Source organism: Amphiura filiformis, chromosome 6, assembly GCF_039555335.1.
Source record: "Amphiura filiformis chromosome 6, Afil_fr2py, whole genome shotgun sequence".
In the NCBI taxonomy this organism is placed as follows: Eukaryota; Metazoa; Echinodermata; class Ophiuroidea; order Amphilepidida; family Amphiuridae; genus Amphiura; species Amphiura filiformis.
In genome coordinates, this window is record NC_092633.1 from 3,849,182 (window position 1) to 3,867,710 (window position 18,529).

The 18,529-nt window shown below is 36.6% G+C and overlaps 3 protein-coding genes across 4 annotated transcripts in view; 1 reads left to right on the plus strand and 2 right to left on the minus strand.

The window, feature by feature from the left end:
* The window catches only part of LOC140154847 (trafficking kinesin-binding protein 1-like), a 114,298-nt gene that overhangs the window by 24,502 nt on the left and 71,267 nt on the right, over positions 1-18,529 (minus strand).
* On the plus strand, positions 3,683-7,699 carry LOC140154843 (uncharacterized). Its single transcript, XM_072177484.1, has 3 exons — positions 3,683-4,200; positions 4,771-4,876; positions 5,975-7,699. Exons 1-3 carry the CDS (start codon positions 3,764-3,766, stop codon positions 6,449-6,451), a joined length of 1,020 nt encoding a protein of 339 aa, XP_072033585.1. The 5' UTR covers positions 3,683-3,763; the 3' UTR covers positions 6,452-7,699.
* On the minus strand, positions 9,483-16,996 carry LOC140154844 (uncharacterized). 2 transcript variants are annotated; one of them, XM_072177486.1, is made up of 4 exons: positions 16,298-16,996; positions 14,599-14,913; positions 13,024-13,398; positions 9,483-12,001 (listed from the first exon to the last, which is right to left on the minus strand). In XM_072177486.1, exons 1-4 carry the CDS (start codon positions 16,650-16,652, stop codon positions 11,505-11,507), a joined length of 1,542 nt encoding a protein of 513 aa, XP_072033587.1. In that variant the 5' UTR covers positions 16,653-16,996; the 3' UTR covers positions 9,483-11,504. The 2 variants fall into 2 exon arrangements, with proteins under 2 accessions (XP_072033587.1, XP_072033588.1); XM_072177487.1 differs by lacking the exon at positions 14,599-14,913 and having other exon boundaries at positions 16,298-16,993.

Below are 18,529 nucleotides of genomic sequence, written 5' to 3' on the forward strand. Positions count from 1 at the left end.
TTTTCCAAAGGTACATTTCCAAAGGTTAGCTTGACAGAACCATGTGGATTATTGCAAATATCACAAATATTTCAAAAGGTAGATTTCAAAAGGTTAGCTTACACAACCATTTTGAAAGCCTAAAAGTGTTTGCTGTGCTGTGTGGGTGCTCTCTCTGAAGTCTCCAGCTTTCATCCGAAATATATCATTTTTTTGACACATTTCAATACTAAATTTTATATCATCTTCAAGGGTTTTACACCAGGATTATTTTGATGTGCTTTGTCTACAATAAATCTGCATATTTACTGAAATATTAATGAAATAGAACCAAATATTGCTGTTATATCTCAGTATATTGACTGTGTAGTTTCATCATCAAGCATCTTCAAGCCACTTGAACTTCCTGCTGTGCAACATCAATAGATAACAATGGAAATATTGAACAATACAATGGGAGCTATGAGTCATATTTGGTCAAGAATGAGCACTAGCTTAATGGAGAGATCTTCCTTCACTGGATTTAACAATGAAGAAGTTTTTGGCTCTTCACTATGGAAAATTAAAGAAAACTCTCAATCAACAACAGTGTATGTGAACCCACAGAAATTCCATCTAGTGACAGATGAGCTTACAAATTTATATGGATGCCCAGTGAACAAGGGTAAACATGGACTGATCTACAAATGCAACATGGAACATGAAAATGAAACCCCAGCTGTTGTCACCATAACATGTTACAGCTCCTCCAAGTTACTTCATGTTCAAGGATGTTTTCATGAATCCTGGATTAGTTCTACTCTGGACATTATTGAACAGAAAATCAGTCCACATGATGATGACCATGAACTTTCTGTTTCTTTTGAAGATCAACCAGCACCTACATGCACATCAACACCAATTGCACCACACCACCAGTCTACATCCCCCTACTATCAACCTAGTACAGTTCAACATGCTGGCTGCCAAATTAGCCCCTCAGTTTGTGATAGAGCAACACAAACTCCTGTTCAACTAGATGAGACCCCTAAGCTGAAGGATGTCATATCATCTTTGACATCAAAAGTTGAAGACTACAAGATACAGCTGGCCCAATTCCAAGAGGTACGCAGTAACTTTGCCCACCTTACATCAGCATATCGAGAACTGAGTGATCGCAATTGTGTCCTTGAAGCTAAGCTCTCCAGCCTGATCAGGCAAGAAACATGTTTGAACTTTGAAATACCAGTTGCTACATCATCACCTCCAAAACATGTGTCTGCCCCCAGCCTGATTCTGCCATATCAACGTCACCGAATCCATTCAATCTTCTTACGGATGAACTGACAAATTTGGAACCAGCACCAGCAGTCCCAAGTGCACCTAACATGTCTCTGATGACACCACCTAAACAACAGACATCTACATGTAAACCTCGTCATAATCCCCCCAAACCCACTAGTACTCCTAAGCCACAAATGGATCAGCAACTTAGTAAGCCCCCAACCAAAGAAGACTCCAAAGCTGACATTGTAATCTTCAGCAATTCTATATGTGCAAGAATTGTTGAACAGCGTTTCTACAGAGGTAAGAACACAAAAGTTTATCACAAAGGCGGTGCCCAGATAAAGGATGTAGAGAAGCTAGTTGCAGACTCCAAAGAAACTTCACCTGCAATTGTCATTCTCCAAGCTTGGACAAATAACACTACGCGACAAACCCCTGATGAATGCCACAAAGATGCAACAGAACTGATCAACGCGACTATGGTAAAATTCCCCACAGCTCATGTGATCATCTCAGGTGTTCTGCCAAGACTATGCCCCTTACATAATAATATGCCAAATCGCGTTGCCTATGATCTCAACAGTATGTTTGCCAGGAACTCAATGAACAACCCCAATGTCTCATTTGTAGACAATGCCACATCTTTTGTGACACAGACAGGAGATATTTTACAGGAACTATATTGGGATGACGTGCATCTAAATTACAAGGGCTTAGGTAGACTTGTAATCAACCCACGTAAGGCTATTACAACTGTTTTTCCTTGTTGGAGCCCTCACTTCCCAAAGACTTAGACTCTGTTACCAATAATGAATTTGTTCATCCACATGAAACTGATGCGATAGATGCAAAAAGTGTAAATGATACTAATGATACATGTAATGATGAAGAAATTATGAATGATAATGTAAATAGTGTAAATAATGTCAATGTTTTAGTTGGTACATGTACTTCTGTTATGAAAATTGTTAATGAAAATTATTCTCAAGATGTTCAAGTCAATGGTGCAAACAATGTTAATGACTTTGATGATGAAGATAGTGTCAATGAAACTAAAATTGTAAGAAATAATGCTCATTTCGGAAATGATAATGTAGAGAATAATCATGATGGTGCTGTAAATTTAACTTCATTAAATGACGATAAAAGTAGTCATGTTAATGTTATTGACAATCAAATACCAGATGATACATGTACAAATGTGGTAAATCATGAGATTAATAATCCTTATAGTGTTTTGCATTCAAATGGTACAATTATTGCTCAACTAAATATCTGTAGTTTAGTTGACAATTTTGATGAGCTTAACAACATTTTAAAAGATAATCCCATTGATGTATTGGGACTTACTGAAACATTTCTGTCTGATGTTATAAGTGATAACAATGTAAATATTGATAATTACTTCCTGTACAGAAAGGATAGAAAATTCATAAATGTCAATAGACGTGGAGGTGTAGCCTTTTATGTAAATCAAACATGTAACCATAAAATTAGAGATGACCTAAATTCAGATAAACTTGAGCTCTTAACAATAGAAATAATGCCATTGAAGAGGAAACCAATCATTATGGTATTATGGTATAGAGTACCTGGTTCCTCTATTGATTTATTTGTTCATTTTCAAAATCTTTTACAGGTCATTGAATCTGAAGGAAAGGATTATATTCTTATGGGTGATCTTAATTGTGATCTCTTGACAACCACACCCCACTGCTATACAATTAAACTTAAAGAAATTTGTGATAATTTCAACCTTAAACAAGTTATATCTGAACCAACAAGAATAACTAAAAATAGTAAAACTTTACTTGATGTAATATATTGTTCTGATATTAACAAGATAAGCAAATCAGGTGTTATTCATACTGGAATTAGTGACCACTCACTCACTTATGCATCAATTTGGGGTAAGACTAAGACCCCGGTCAGACGTGCTTAAATGCGTCATCCGACCATCGTTTTCTTAACCATGGTCCGACTATAGTCGATAAAACAATGTACGGTCACACGGCAGTGTACCATGGTCGGATAATGGTTACTTGCGGTCACACGCACATGTATGCTAATTATGCTATCAGTGCCGATCACAGGCCGTTGCGTTGACAACGGTCAAGGGTCACGAGGTCATCCAGAGTTTCGCGGGGTTTTCGCTTCAACTAAATCAACTTCAAAGATGGCGACGCCAGAAGAGTCACGAGTCGTTGTTGTTCTGGCTTTAATTTTCATGCGAGTAATGCTACGACGAAGACGACTGCTTATGGAAGATTTCTTCTTGAGAAGGCAAGAAGCTGCTGCTCGTCGGAGGAGGGTGTTTAGGCGAATGATGTACCGAAATGCTCAGCAACATCTTCACATCATGCATGTTCGACAAGCATTGCTTGCGTTGATAGCTGGAGCAGCGTTTGCAGAGGGATTCCACGTTGTGAGAACTGAATGGTGCGCATTTCGTGATACGAAATTTTGGGAAAACGAAGTACCACATTACAATGACAAGAGATTCGTGGAAGCTTTCCGGATGCGAAGAGCAACATTTGATCTGATTGTTGACCAGTTACGACCACGACTGACGAAGCAAGACACTGTAATGCGGCAAGCAATACCTGTGGGGAAAAGAGTTGCAATTACAATATGGCGGCTCGCCAGAAATTCCGATCTGGTGGCGACCAGTAAACAGTTTTGTGTTGGAAAGAGCACTGTGTTGAATATATTTCGTGAAACTTGTGAAGCGATTGTGGATATTTTGATGCCACAATATATTAGACGACCATCGGGTGCACGACTGCAAACAATCATCGACGGGTTTCGGCAAAAATATGGAATGGTGCAGTGTGCAGGAGCCATTGATGGTACACATATACCAATAATAGCACCTGAAAAAGACCATGCTGATTACCACAACAGAAAGCAGTTCCATTCCATCATTCTGCAAGGTGTCTGTGACCATCAGTATAGGTAGGCCACTAATTTTAAGCTTATGCTTTTTTATTTACCGTACATGAATATGAATTCATGAATTACTATACATTGTACTAATTACACTGGGGAGATTGTTCAGTTTTAAAATGGAGAAATTCGGGAAAACAAGGGGGGTATCCAAAACTTTTGAGCGGATGCAAGGGGGGAACGCAAATTTTTTTGTCGATATGTTTTCCAAAACGCCCATTCCCCTGCCGTAAATAACGATTGGTCCCTAATATGAGAATTTTTACAACATGGTATGTGGGGGTGGGGGGGGGGGGTTGGCAAATGGTTCACCTGCTTTTCCCTTTTTCAAAATCTGCTCCGAGCCCAATCTATTCTAGCTCTGGCCTACGTCTACTACTGTTTTAATTTGGCAGACATGTCATAGGCTAGCACAGGGGCTAACAGAAAGATAAGCGGCTGTGCAATAATTAAACATTTAATTTTTTTTATTTTGTAAAAAAATTAACCAAAAATAAATGATAACATTTCCCAACAACCAACAGGGCCAGAGAAATTCACTAATTATTTTCGCCTTGTTTTCTTGTGTATCATTTTTAGATTTATCGACATCAATGTTGGATGGCCAGGAAGAGTCCACGATGCACGTGTGTTTCGACATTCCTCAATTGTTGATGCAGGACAAAACGGATTGTTGTTTCCTGAGGTAAGATTTTCATTTAATATGACCACAGTTCATTGTACAGTACCGTACATGATTTAAGCCGCAACAGTATCTATAAAGTGCAAACTTTTAATCTATTAAAAATTTTCATGCAAGGTCCTGTCTTAAAACATTGCAGTGACTACGCACTGTAGGAAAACGGGATCGCTGTTTTCACGCCCGCAATTGCGTCTTTTCTAAAAAAAGTGGGGGGGGGTACAAAAATTGAAGAAAAAAAGTCACAGGCCCAAAATTACTTGTTATTCAAGTTTAGAACCAGAGGAATTCTGCTTATACTTAAAAAAGAAAACAAAAAGAAACAATTCTGAGATTTTTTTTTTCAAAGCTGGAAGTACATTTTAATTACTTTTGCTTCTATTGAACGGCTAGCAATGCATGTTACATAATCAAATATGTTCCTGTACAAAAAAAAAACCTTTCTTTTTCAGTAGCAGTAATTTTGTGTGTGTTGGTTGTGTTCTTTTTGGTGGGGGACAAGGGTGTTATTTTCGGGTTATTTTGTGCCTGGGTACCGGCGCATTTTTCAGGCGGGTAACTGGTACCCAAAATTGCAACAAAAAAATCAAATTTTTTTTAAGTTACCGATTTGTTCCATTAACCGCCCATGCCCCTATAAGCGCCCACCCAGCGACTTTACTACACATGATCCTCTATCATTTATACGCAGAATCCATGCATGCAACTACTCGTGTATCAAACATGGGTCCATATTCTGGGCCATTTTTTACATACCGGTATGTAATTATGCAAACAATGTAAAAAATAAGTGCCCACCCAAAATGACTTTGTTAAGCGCCCTGGGCGGTAAATGGAATGAATACGGTACTTATTTTTTCGGTTTTGTAGTGCCCCTGGACCTAGACCTAAATGCTAGGATCATTCATGGTTGACCTAAAACAACAAATTGCACAATGTTTTGTGTTTTTAATATGAAAATTGATAATTTGTTTTGTAAAATGCAAAGTCTTTATTTTACTGGCTTTTTTCCCCCTTTTTGAGACAAATATTTTGTTAGGGGGTGTATTTTATGGGGCCTTGAGTAAAATAATTATATTGCATTATTCTTATTGTACTTTGCAGACAACAGAAAACATCTCCGGTGTTGACATTCCAATCATGATTATTGGAGACCCGGCTTACCCATTATTACGTTGGCTGATGAAGGGTTACCGAGATAATGGTCGACTTACACCAGAACAGAAGTTGTTTAATTTCACCTTGAGCAGAAATAGGATGGTGATTGAGGGCACATATGGACGTCTGAAGGGTAGATGGCGCTGCCTTCTTACAAGACATGATTCGTCAACTGAGTTTGTACCAACTGTAATTACTGCTTGCTGTATCCTTCATAACATTTGTGAAATACACAAGAATAAAATAAAAAGATCTTGGCTCAAAGAAATTGAGGATGAATTGCGAGCACAACGTATGCAGCAGCAAGAAGTCAATGGCGAAAACGTACCTGGAGTTGATGTAGCATCGGCGGAAGCAATTCGTGCAGCTCTGACCAGACACTTTGCACTGACATTTCCAGACCAGCTTGCCATCTATCAGTAAATCGTGACTATTGGGACATTTCAAATTTGAGACACTATGGATGTGAATTTGTTTTTATCCATACATAGTTTCCAAAGTCTTTCATTAAACTTGCAATAAACCTCTTACGTGTATATGCCAAGGTATGATTCAGGCCCCAAAAAAAGAGAATGCTTGTTTGTACTCCACTGATCTCTTGAAGGCTGACCACAGATATTCCAATATCTATGGGCTATGGGCTGACAGACTTGATCTATTTACCTGAAATGCTGTAATTTGGGGATATTTTTAAATTATTTGTTGCAATGAAAGAAACAATTAAAACAAAACATTAAAAAAAACCAATTTGGGTCAGTATTATTTGGACAAGAAATCTTTAAAAATTGTTTCAAAATTTATAGTTGTCGTTCGGTGGAGTACAACCAAAGACATTTTTTTTTGGGGTGCAATACGGTATCAACATTGCAACAAAACTATTTTTGTTTGGTATTTCAGCAAGGGTATTAACTTATTATAAATAGAGAAGGTGGCCTATCTGCGGTGTCCTAGCAGGACATCAGTCAATATGAGACGTTAAATATTAAATGCGAGGATCCATGCTTGGGAAAATATCAATAAAGAAATGGAGCTCAGACAAACTGGCACTATAATAAAGGAGAGGGAAAAATCAGAACCGTTCAGATTCGAACCAGCGTGCACTCGTGACATGTAATCGTGAGTGCACGCTGGTACGAATCAGAACGGTTCAGATTTTCTCTCTCCTTTATTAGAGTGCCAGTTTGTCTGATAGTCCAGTCAATCTAAACAAATTAGTTGTGTCACTCACCACTAATTGCAACAGAATTTTGTTCACTTTTATACATTTTAGAGATGTCCCCTGAACATCATACCTAAAATATACTTGGTGGAAAGGTAGTTTTGGCGGGAAAAGGTCATACAGGGGTCAAATTTCACAATTGATTTAATCTTTTTTAAAAACTACACCAAAGCATTCCTCTAGTCTTAAGGATTCAGAAAAAGTATAGTTTGTCATATCTGTGATGTACCATTCTCAAGTTATAAGCAAAAAGGTCAAAGGTCAAATTTTGGGCTCCACGTGGGTCAACTTCGGAAAAAATGCTCCGATCTCCTTGAAAATGGTCTCAATGTGTTCGTCCTTTAAAAACACTCCAAAATAAGAATAGTTTGCCATATCTTAGATATTTCGTTACCTAGGTAGCAGGGTAAATGAGGTCATTGACCATTGAACTCTATTGACCCTGACCTAGTTTTCGACCCTGACCTAGTTTTCGATGTTACGCATGTAATTAAACAACCTAAACAGTGCAAATATTCTTTAAATGAATTATGTTTGCAAGTCGAACAATTTGAGACCATTTTGGTTAAAATCAGACAATTTTTAGTTTTTTGACCTCTGTTGAACCCAACATTTGACCTTTGACCTTTTCGGTTATAACTCAAGAACCGTACATCACAGATAAGCAAACTATACTTTTTCTGAATCCTTATGACTAGAGGAATAATTTGGTATGGTTTTTAAAATGATTGGAGCGATTTTGAAATTTGACCCCTGTATGACCTTTTCCCGCCAAAAACTACCTTTCCACCTAGTACCGCATTGGTCCGAGTATTTATCAATTTTCATATTAAAAATACAAAATATCTTGAATTTTTGTGTTTTTTTTAAAAAAATTTTTTCCGGTTTTAGAGTGTCCCTGGACCTAGATGCTAGGATCATTCATGGTTGACCTAAAAAAAAAATTCAAGATATTTTGTATTTTAATATGAAAATTGATACTTTGTTTTCATGTCATACTCTATTAATGATTTCAAATACATGAATACAAATTATCAATTTTCATATTAAAAATACAAAATATCTTGAATTTTTTTTTTTTTTTTTTTTTAAATTTTTTTTCCTGGACCTAGACCTAGATGCTAGGATCATTCATGGTTGACCTAAAAAAAAAAAAATAATTCAAGATATTTTGTATTTTAATATGAAAATTGATACTTTTCATGTCATACTCTATTAATGATTTCAAAATGCATTCAAATTCAATGCATTTTGAAATCATGAATAAGTATGACATGAATACAAATTATCAATTTTCATATTAAAAATACAAAATATCTTGATTTTTTCCCGGTTTTAGAGTGTCCCTGGACCTAGACCTAGATGCTAGGATCATTCATGGTTGACCTAAAAAAAAAAAAATTCAAGATATTTTGTATTTTAATATGAAAATTGATACTTTGTTTTCATTACTATGACATGAATACAAATTATCAATTTTCATATTAAAAATACAAAATATCTTGAATTTTTTTAAATTTTTTTTTTTATGTTAACCATGAATGATCCTAGCATCTAGGTCTAGGTCCAGGGACACTCCAAAAACCAAAAAAACTTTCTTTTTTTATAAGGAGTACACTTAAAATTTGTAGGTGCTTTAAGCAAGTTTAAGTGCTACACATGAATTTTCTATTCTATTCTCGACCTTTGGAAGAATTGGGAACATTTGTTCAGAGTAAAGGGCCTACTTAATCATGTTAATAAAAGCTATTTTTTCTAGCAATTTGTAAAAAAAAAATTCATGTCTTCATGCAAAGGAAATTAGGGCAACCAGTGATCGATTTTCGTATATTTTTTTGTGTAGCAAAAAATGCTACTCACTTTCAGATTTGAGTAGCAATTACAAAATTGTGAGTAGCATTTTGCTACGCTAATCCAGGTAAATCGAACACTGAGGGCAACTACTGCACCATTTTCTTGTTCAGATTATGAGACAAATAAAATCACAATGAGTCGGCAAATGTACCTGAGTTTTCATTATTTTAATTTACAAAAGTAAAACATGACATGTTACAAAACAACATCTAATAATAGTACTTATTTAATATGCATTGATGTGCCTATCATTAATAATACTGTACTTAATGGGTAATGCAGTATCCTTTACACCCAAATAATGTGTCAAGAGGCAGTAAAAGCGTAAATAATGGCGGCGCAGCCAAACCCATTATTTAAGCGTTTTACTGCCGAGACACATTTGGGTGTAAAGGATAATGCTGCACCCTTTATTTCTATTCTATTACATGTACCACAAAATAGTGCGATTTACAGAGAATAATGAGAGAAAATATCAAATTTTTGCCCAATTTTTTAGGTTGAGCGTGTATGCGTACTGACGGCACTTATCGCTGAAATATTGTATGCCTTACCAAGCGTAATGCTATGCGTAGAATGTGTTATGGTGCTTGACCCATTTTGAATAATGGGTTGTGAGGATAATATAGAATTATAAATAATGTGGCACTAGTTGAGTTTGAGATAAAATTGGCAAGCAAAGTAATTGGGGCAATATTAGGATTTACTGATTATAAGATGTACTACATGTACATTATACATTTGAGTGACTGATCAAAATTCAAAAGTGCAATTAAAAGATTCTCAATAATACCAACTGCAACTGGATTTACCAGTATTGTAGGTCAACGTCACATTTGAACACTTGACAGACCCATGTTTTCATTTTCTTCATGGAGTGATTGTTACATGGGTCAGATTAACATTTCCAATCTGGTTGCTTATTGAGAACCCAAAAGTTTCAAACTGAACAAAATTATATAAAAATGTGTTAAAATAAAACATCAAACTACATTAAAAAGTATTCACAAAGAATATCTGGAATTGACCAATGATAGTAAAGCTGTTAAGTTTGATGAAGATATTACACCTGGAGCTCCTGAGTGAAGTGTCATCAAATTAGGTTTAATTGACCTGTTCAATATGTACATTCCTGATTCATTAAAGGAGTATCTTGTGATCCTAGCATCCTCTTTTTATGACATTTTTCAGTAGATATCCACGAAAAATGCCAATTTCCAAAATTTTAGTTGAATCCATTTCAAATTTTACAATCTTTTTGCCAAAAGAAATTTCTTTTTGCAAGAAATTATTTGTACATAAACATTATGTATATACCTAGAGGTTTCAAGTGGTATAAAAATCTCAACTTTTTTTTGTGGAAAAGTGGGGGATGATGCTGTGGATCACGAAATGCCCCTTTAAAACATGAATCCCAAGTACTAGAGTATACAATGCAATGTATATATTCTGTTTTCATTAGTTGTACAAATTCAACAGCACTATGCAGAAATTGTGATCACCTTTGTCAAAATAAAAATACTGTAACACCATGAGATGTCGCTTATGAATTCCATATTGCCTTTTATTGTGATATTATTATCTAGATACCAGACTTAATGGACGTGCATCTCAACAAAGCCAGCCGATCTTAAGGGCTCGGATAGCAAAGTTTGCATATTTTTTCTGGGACATAAGAGCACATCAGAAATTTCAAATTGACATTCTGAATATGAGGGATGTCCTGATGATATCAAATAATTTGCGGTATATGTCCTAGAAACAATACTGTGCAAGCGTTGCTATCCGAGCCCTTAAAGTGTTGAACTACCAGCAAATTTGACATTGTAATTTAATCCAGCTACCACAATTCTACTAAAACTACTACATACACTACATAAAAGTTTAAAAAATATCAGTAAGTTTACAAGCCTAGCTGTGATAGTTGTTTCATTTGAGGATCAATGATTTGTTGTGCTGAGTATGCACAGTTAAGCTTGAATGAGATGATACTGAATGAGATGAACATATGGCTCTATAAATTAAAAATAGTACTGTTGTATACACATAGAACAAATGAAATGAGCCGTAAACATTTGGCAAAATGCTGAGATGAGTTGTATCAATATCAATGATGATGAATGGCTTCAAAACTTCCCATCGAAATGATTTTGCAGATGAGCAAATCCCAATTTATCTTTCTGCAGAAATTATACCACAGAATTATCTTTAATTATCAATTCAGAAATATAATTGATAGTTACTGCCCTCTGGATTGCTAACATTGGGTGGTTCTCAAATTCAAAAGAATTCATGTAAAAGTTAGGATTTGGGCATCTACAGAATCATAACAATATGGTTGTGGCTTAAAAAACAAAATGTTCTGAGTTCTTGTCCATATCAAGTTATTTACCACTTTCAAACTTACAGACCTTGAAACTGAAGTGATGCATCAGCTTCAGACAGGGTAGAACCAAAACTCATGTTACTGTCTGGTGAAATGCGTCTTGGCTCGGGTGGGGAAGGGGTGAAGCGTCTTGGCGTGAATAGTTCAGGTGATGCGCTGTATTGTCTCTGAGTGGCCATATCAGGACGATGCATTGCGTATGTTTGAGCATGTTGATGAAATGGGGACGAAAGCGGTTGTTGCTGTTGAGGTTGGAAGAGGCCTTTGAGCATGTTTCCAAAATCAAGTAGTGTCGCTCTTTCTGCTTGCATCAGCTCCTGTTGAAATTGCTTGCGGTCTTCCTTGTCCTTTTCTCTTTGTCTCTCCTCCCATTCTTGCTGCATCTTCATTTGTTCTAGCAGCATTTCCTGGAACTTCTTACTTCCATCTTCATTCATGACTTGGTATTGATCTTGCATAGATGAGAGGGCCTTGTCATACTTCGATTTTTTTCTTCTAGTTGACTGCTTGGTTCCTGTGAAAAACAAAAAACAAACAACAATTATAAACCAAACCTTCAGGGAGTGAAATGTCCTTGATCATGCTAGGAAGTTGTTGCCAAATAAATGACCCTGACATGTGGTATAAGCATACTTGTCAATTGTCACTGATTAATTTGATAACCAGACAGGTTTGGTTCACCCCAGAAGAACTGCTCTGGGGGCTTCCTCTTTCAGCTGAACTCCATTTATTTGAGAATCTAATGGTGCGTCCCTAATACTTCAGACCTTCAATATGCATAATGGACCAAATGGATTCAAACAGGAAGACTGGACATAAGGTTATTGGTAAGGCTGCTAAGAATACACCATTTTGGAGGCCAAAAAACGCACCATGATTTTCCAAAAAAGGCAAAAATATGCAATCGCCCACCAAAATCACAAAATCTAAAAAAAGAGAAAAAAAGTTTTTGTGATTTTTAAATTTTTTTTGGTTTTCATATTTTCTTTCGCAGATTTGTAGAGTCTCTTGGCCTGACATAAGTGCTGCTATCATTTAAATTTTTATTTTTTAAATTGGGAAAAAATCCTTTAAAATAATTTTTTTTGCTTTTTAAATTTTCACTTTGTAGAGTCTTTTGACAAAAATAAAAAAATCACAAAATTTTTTATATACGGTATTTTTTTTGCGGATTTGTAGGGTCTCTTGACCTAACATAAGTAAGTGCTGTAATCACTAACAAAAATTGGGAAAAATCTAAAAAATCTTAAAAAATTTTTTTTTTGCTGTTTGTAGAGTGCTGCAATCTTAAAATAAATTGGGGGAAAAATCTAAGAAAAATAAATAAAACTTTTTTTTGCTTTAAAATTTTTTTTAGCAGATTTGTAGAGTCTCTTGAAAGAAAGAAAAGCAATGCCCCACTGACCTACTCTTTGTGAAAGGTCTGCAGTTTTTTTAGTCGCCTTGGCCTTGGGTGTAGGGCAAGTAATGTGTCGTTTTTTTTGTTGGAGGGGGTTCTAATCGGAGGGAGAATGGTGACATAAACAATAACTATACCTGATTTACTTGCAGTCTTCCTCTTTTGTCCAGAAGTCGAGGGCTTGTTTCTGTCTTGTGGTGTATCAGTGTCATCATCGTCTTCGTCAATCGAGTTTGGTGTCTTCTTTTGTCCACAATCTTTACTCTTCTGCCCAAAAGTAGCTGGCTTGTCTTCATCTTCGACATCTTCATCGACAGAGTTATCAGAGTCGTTGGAATCCTGGTTAGTGACGTGAAGGGCCAGAATACTCTGGGACTCTTCCTCCTCATCAGCCGAAGATTCTACAACCTCAACAGCAGACGGTGAGAGTGCTTGGTCTAGTTGACTATCACCTTGGAGTTGTGTCAAATCATCATCATCGTCATCATCATCGTCATCAACATCTTGGTCAGCTATAAAAAAAACACACACAAAAAAACACATGAAAACATCAATTTCAAAACAAATAATATAAGGGGCTGTGCAATAATTATGAGCTCCCAGGGGAGTAAGAATACCAAACGGCTCGCCAAAAATCCCCCCTCGGCCAACCAAAAATCACCCCCCCCCCATCGGCCCACCAAATATTCTTTGCCCCCCTTGCACATGCCAAATTTTTGGGATCCCAATTTACAAACTTTAAAAAGTCATGATACATGTTGCAAGCACAGCAAGTAAAAAAAAGTGCATATTTAAGCATTTACGCACCATTTTCCTAAGCCTTTTCAGCACGTTTGATTTAAAAGGCGCCCCATGAATGTGTGCAAAAACTCGTTTGCTCCCCCCCCCCTCTCGGCTTGCCAAAAATTGCTTGCCCCCACCCCTTTCGGCTTGTCAAATATTTCTTGCCCTTCCCAATTTTACCCTCTCCCAGGGCTCATAAATATTGAACAGCCCCTAAATGCACAAGGCAAAAACACACCACATTTTTCAATAAAAATGTTGGTGTAGCTATAACACTGGACCTAAGTTTGATATCAAATTGGATCAATCAAGCACATATTTAATTTATTGGTAGAGATATGAAAAACAATAAGAAATAAACGACCATAAAACAAACAGCACAAATTTCTTACAACAATGCGATATCCTGTGATAGTCCATATTTACACTTTTGGCTCTTTTGGGGGAAAGGGGGGATGCTTACTATTTTATAACACAGATCCAAGTCTACTTGGCCTAAACCAACTTAGCCCAAACCAACTCGGGCACTTCAAACTTGGTCAAAACCAAAACTCAGCCAAAATCTAAATCCGCTCTAAATTGTAAACATTTCTTTCTCTTTTCCAATATTATTGGATCAATCAAGCACATATTTAATTTATTGGTAGAGATATGAAAAACAATAAGAAATAAACGACCATATAAACAAACAGCACAAATTTCTTACAACAATGCGATATCCTGTGATAGTCCATATTTACACTTTTGGGGGAAAGGGGGGATGCTTACTATTTTATAACACAGATCCAAGTCTACTTGGCCTAAACCAACTTAGCCCAAACCAACTCGGGCACTTCAAACTTGGTCAAAACCAAAACTCAGCCAAAATCTAAATCCGCTCTAAATTGTAAACATTTCTTTCTCTTTTCCAATATTATTCATTTCCTTACCTTCATATTCTTTCAATAGATGCTGACACATATGCATAATCACATCTGCAGAGCATTCATATTCTAGCACTTTTGTTTTAAACAGTGGACCTGTTTGGGATGGCATGTTTCGTACTATATTGTACATATGCATTAGAGCCTCATCTCTGTTGTCATCAACATAGTCCACAAACTCAGCTATTTCCTTCTTATCAGATGCAGATAGCTGCGACTTTGTCGTTACCCGCCCTCGTTTTGCCATTTTGCCAGCATACATTTCAATTAATCGATCGACATGTCCTCTCTTGCACGCATTTCTCACAAATGTGTCCAGTGCTGCATTTTTGTTAAAAAAAGGGAGAAAAAATGAAGAGTTGGTAAAAACGGGCTGAGTTGGTTTTGGGGCGAGTTGGTTTTGGGCGAGTTGGATTTTGGCGAGTTTCAGACAGCTTAGGGGCTAGCATTTTCTTCGGAAGGGGGTCCCAAATTTACAAAAGTCAGCATCAATAAAATTGCGACCCCCTATTTTGACAACCAAATTTTATGACCCCCCCCCCCCATATACCTTACCCCCTAAACTGGCTAAAATTGTATTTAAATCAATCTTTTTGAATGAAATAAGCACACTATCTGGTCATCTTTTCTATTCAAAAATGTAAGCCCCCCCCCCCCCTTCCGAAGAAAATGCCAGCCCCCAAAACCACACCAATTTCTAGTGTATCACATTATGATTTTTTTTGTTTACCAAAAACAAAATGAAGTGGTGCGATGTCATTAGGGGCTGTGAAATAATTATGAGTCCGGGGAAGGGTAAAATTTCCAAACGGTTCGTCAAAAATTTGCATATCTAAGCGTTTCCGTACCGTTTTCGGCCCAAAAAAAAGGTTTGTCTCAAAGCTCACGAGAAATTTTTAAAAACAAATGCGAAATGCGATTTTTTTTAAATTTTTTATTCCCGACGTTCTTTCATGGTATTTTGAGAAAAAAGTCTGATTTTCGCCAATTTTTTCTGGAAAAAAATTAAAAATTTTTTTTTTTTTGAAATAAAAAAATTTTGTATTTTGCATTTGTTTTTTGTCAAATCGTGGGATTTTACAAACGCGCTTTGAGACGAACCTTTTTTTTTTTGGCCTACGCCTTTTTAGAAAATTTTTATATTTAAAAGGCGCCCCATGCCATGAATGTGTGCCAAAAATCGCACCCCCCCTCTCCTTTCGCTCGTAAAAATTTCTCCCCGGGCTCATAATTCGTGCACAGACTACAGCCCCTTATTGTTTACAACCGCTTGTTTATTTACTTGTGTGACGTACTGACGTCATCAAATTATAATACATGCGACCACAGGCACAGAATCTGTGATGCGACTGGTTGGATCAAAAAGGCATCCCGATTCTCGTTTGTCATGGGATCCCGATCCCGTGCATGGTCCACGTGACAGATTAGGCATGGCGTGGGGTAGCAGTTTTCCCAGGGACTTTTGGTTCATGATATTAATATTTATTATTGTTGTCTATATAAATAAAAGGGAATCTGTCTCAAAATGATGATATAATTAAATGGATTGGTCATGAAGTTTGCCGTGCAGTGCATGTGCATGAGTGTCCGGAAAGAACTGATATTCGATTTAATATTCGTCCCACTCAGGGTAGGAATGCGGTCGCATTTCGTGATTTGCAGCATCGAATTCGTATTATTTACTGTACAAGATATGCCTACTTACGATCATTGGAACTTTCAAGCACGACGGTAGGTTTTGTGGAAGGCTTCTCCGATAGATACTCGTCCAATTTCATGAAAATTGCCGATCTACCTTGCCTACCACTGCCGCTTGGGCCTGGATTGCCCACACGACCGGGCTGTCGTCGGTAGAAGCTTTTGAGGTTGTTGATTTTGGTCCGTATCTCAACGTGCGTCCTCTCATATCCTTGTGCTTCCAGCAATATCACGCATTTCTTGTAGACATTCTTATTACGGACTGTGTTGTCCACTAAACTCTGGATTCTCTCTCCCCAAAATATATCGATAAGAATTAAAACTTCGGGTTCTTCCCAGGTTCTTCCTCGCTGAGCGGCCATGATGTATGCAATGTCAATGTCGTGAGCTGAGTGAGTGTTTACAAACAACGCTGTGTAACCAGGCACGCATCACCAGGTACTTCAACTCACTTCCGCCCAGGTCAGTTTTCATGCTTCGTTTCCGCTGAAATGCATGATCAGATGACGCATTGTGGTCACACGGCTGATTGCTTGTACTAACTATAGTCCGACCATAGTAACTTGGGCGCTAATGATGCTAATTAGCATCGTTGGGGAAAGATGGTCGGACCATGGTCTGACCATGGTTGCGTGCGGTCACACGATACCCGTACCATGGTCCGACCATCGTTACTTGGTAAAAATATGCACGTGTGACCGGGGTCTAAATCTAGTACCGTAATACTGATAGCAAAGATGATAACCATGCACAGAAGCAAAATCACAAGTTTAAAAAGTCTCGTAATTATAAAAAATTCAATGAACAGATATTTTTGAATGATTTAGCAAATACTGATTGGAAGGTTGTTTTAAATAGCAGTGATGTTGACAAAGGGGCTGAGTTATTTGAGAAAATACTTCTTTGTATAATTGACAGACATGCACCTTATAAGAAGCGTAGAACACGAAAGAAAACTGCCCCTTGGTTAAATGATGATGTTTTAAATTCAATGCGCAAGCGAGATAAACTTAAAGTTATTGCAATCAAATCAGGAAATAATCACACTTGTTGGGAAACCTACCGCAAGGCTAGGAATGAAACTAACAAAATGATCAAAGATAACAAGAGAAAATTCCTAAATCAAGGTCTTAATGAACACAAAAATAATATCAAAAAGACTTGGGAACATTTGAAACATGTCATTCCTTCAAAAAGTAAAGGTACAAAAATTTCTTTTATTAAGACTGAAAAAGGGTCGCTTACAGAGCCAAAAGAAAAGGCTAATGAACTAAATAATTTCTTTTCTAAAATTGGTCCTCAACTTGCAGATAATATTAGTGATAATGATTTTTGTAACTATAACCATGAAAACAGCCAAAATATGGAAGGACCTACTTTTGATTTTATTCCTGTTACTTATGACTATGTTTTTAATCAACTTTGTAAATTATCTGATAACAAAGCAACTGGTTTAGACAATATTCCTTCAAAGCTGCTCAAATTGGCAGCACCTATCATTACACCAATTATAACTCATTTAATCAATCACTCCTTCACAACAAGTAAATTTCCAACATGCTGGAAAAGAGCTAAAGTCATTCCTGTTTTTAAGGCTGGTGACCCTAGTGATCCAAGTAACTATAGGCCCATTTCCATACTTGTTGTAATTTCAAAAATAGCTGAAAGGGCAGTGTTTGACCAACTGTACAACTATTTAAATACTAATGGATCAATTAATATCAACCAGTCTGGGTTCAGACCATCTCATTCAACCTGTTCTGCTCTTGTTAACATAACTGAAGACTGGTATGATGAAATTGACAAAGGTAATATGGTAGGACTTTGTATGTAAAAAATAAAAAAAGCATTTGATACAGTAAATCATGAAATTTTTCTTAAAAACTGAAAATATATGGCTTAAGTAATTATTGTATTAAATGGTTTGAAAGCTATCTTACTGGTCGCACCCAATGTACTTCTGTAGATGGTGTACTCTCTGATCAATGTGAAATAGTATGTGGCATGCCACAAGGATCAATTGATGGCCCTCTTGCCTTTCTAATTTATATCAATGATCTTCCTAATTATGTAACACATTGTAAAGTAAGTATGTATGCTGATGATACTGTAATACATTATTCTTCTAATGAAATTAATGATATTTTTAGCAGTATAAATAATGATCTTAACACCATCAACAAATGGCTTCAAAGTAATAAACTTAGTCTAAACACTGACAAAACAGAATTCATGTTAA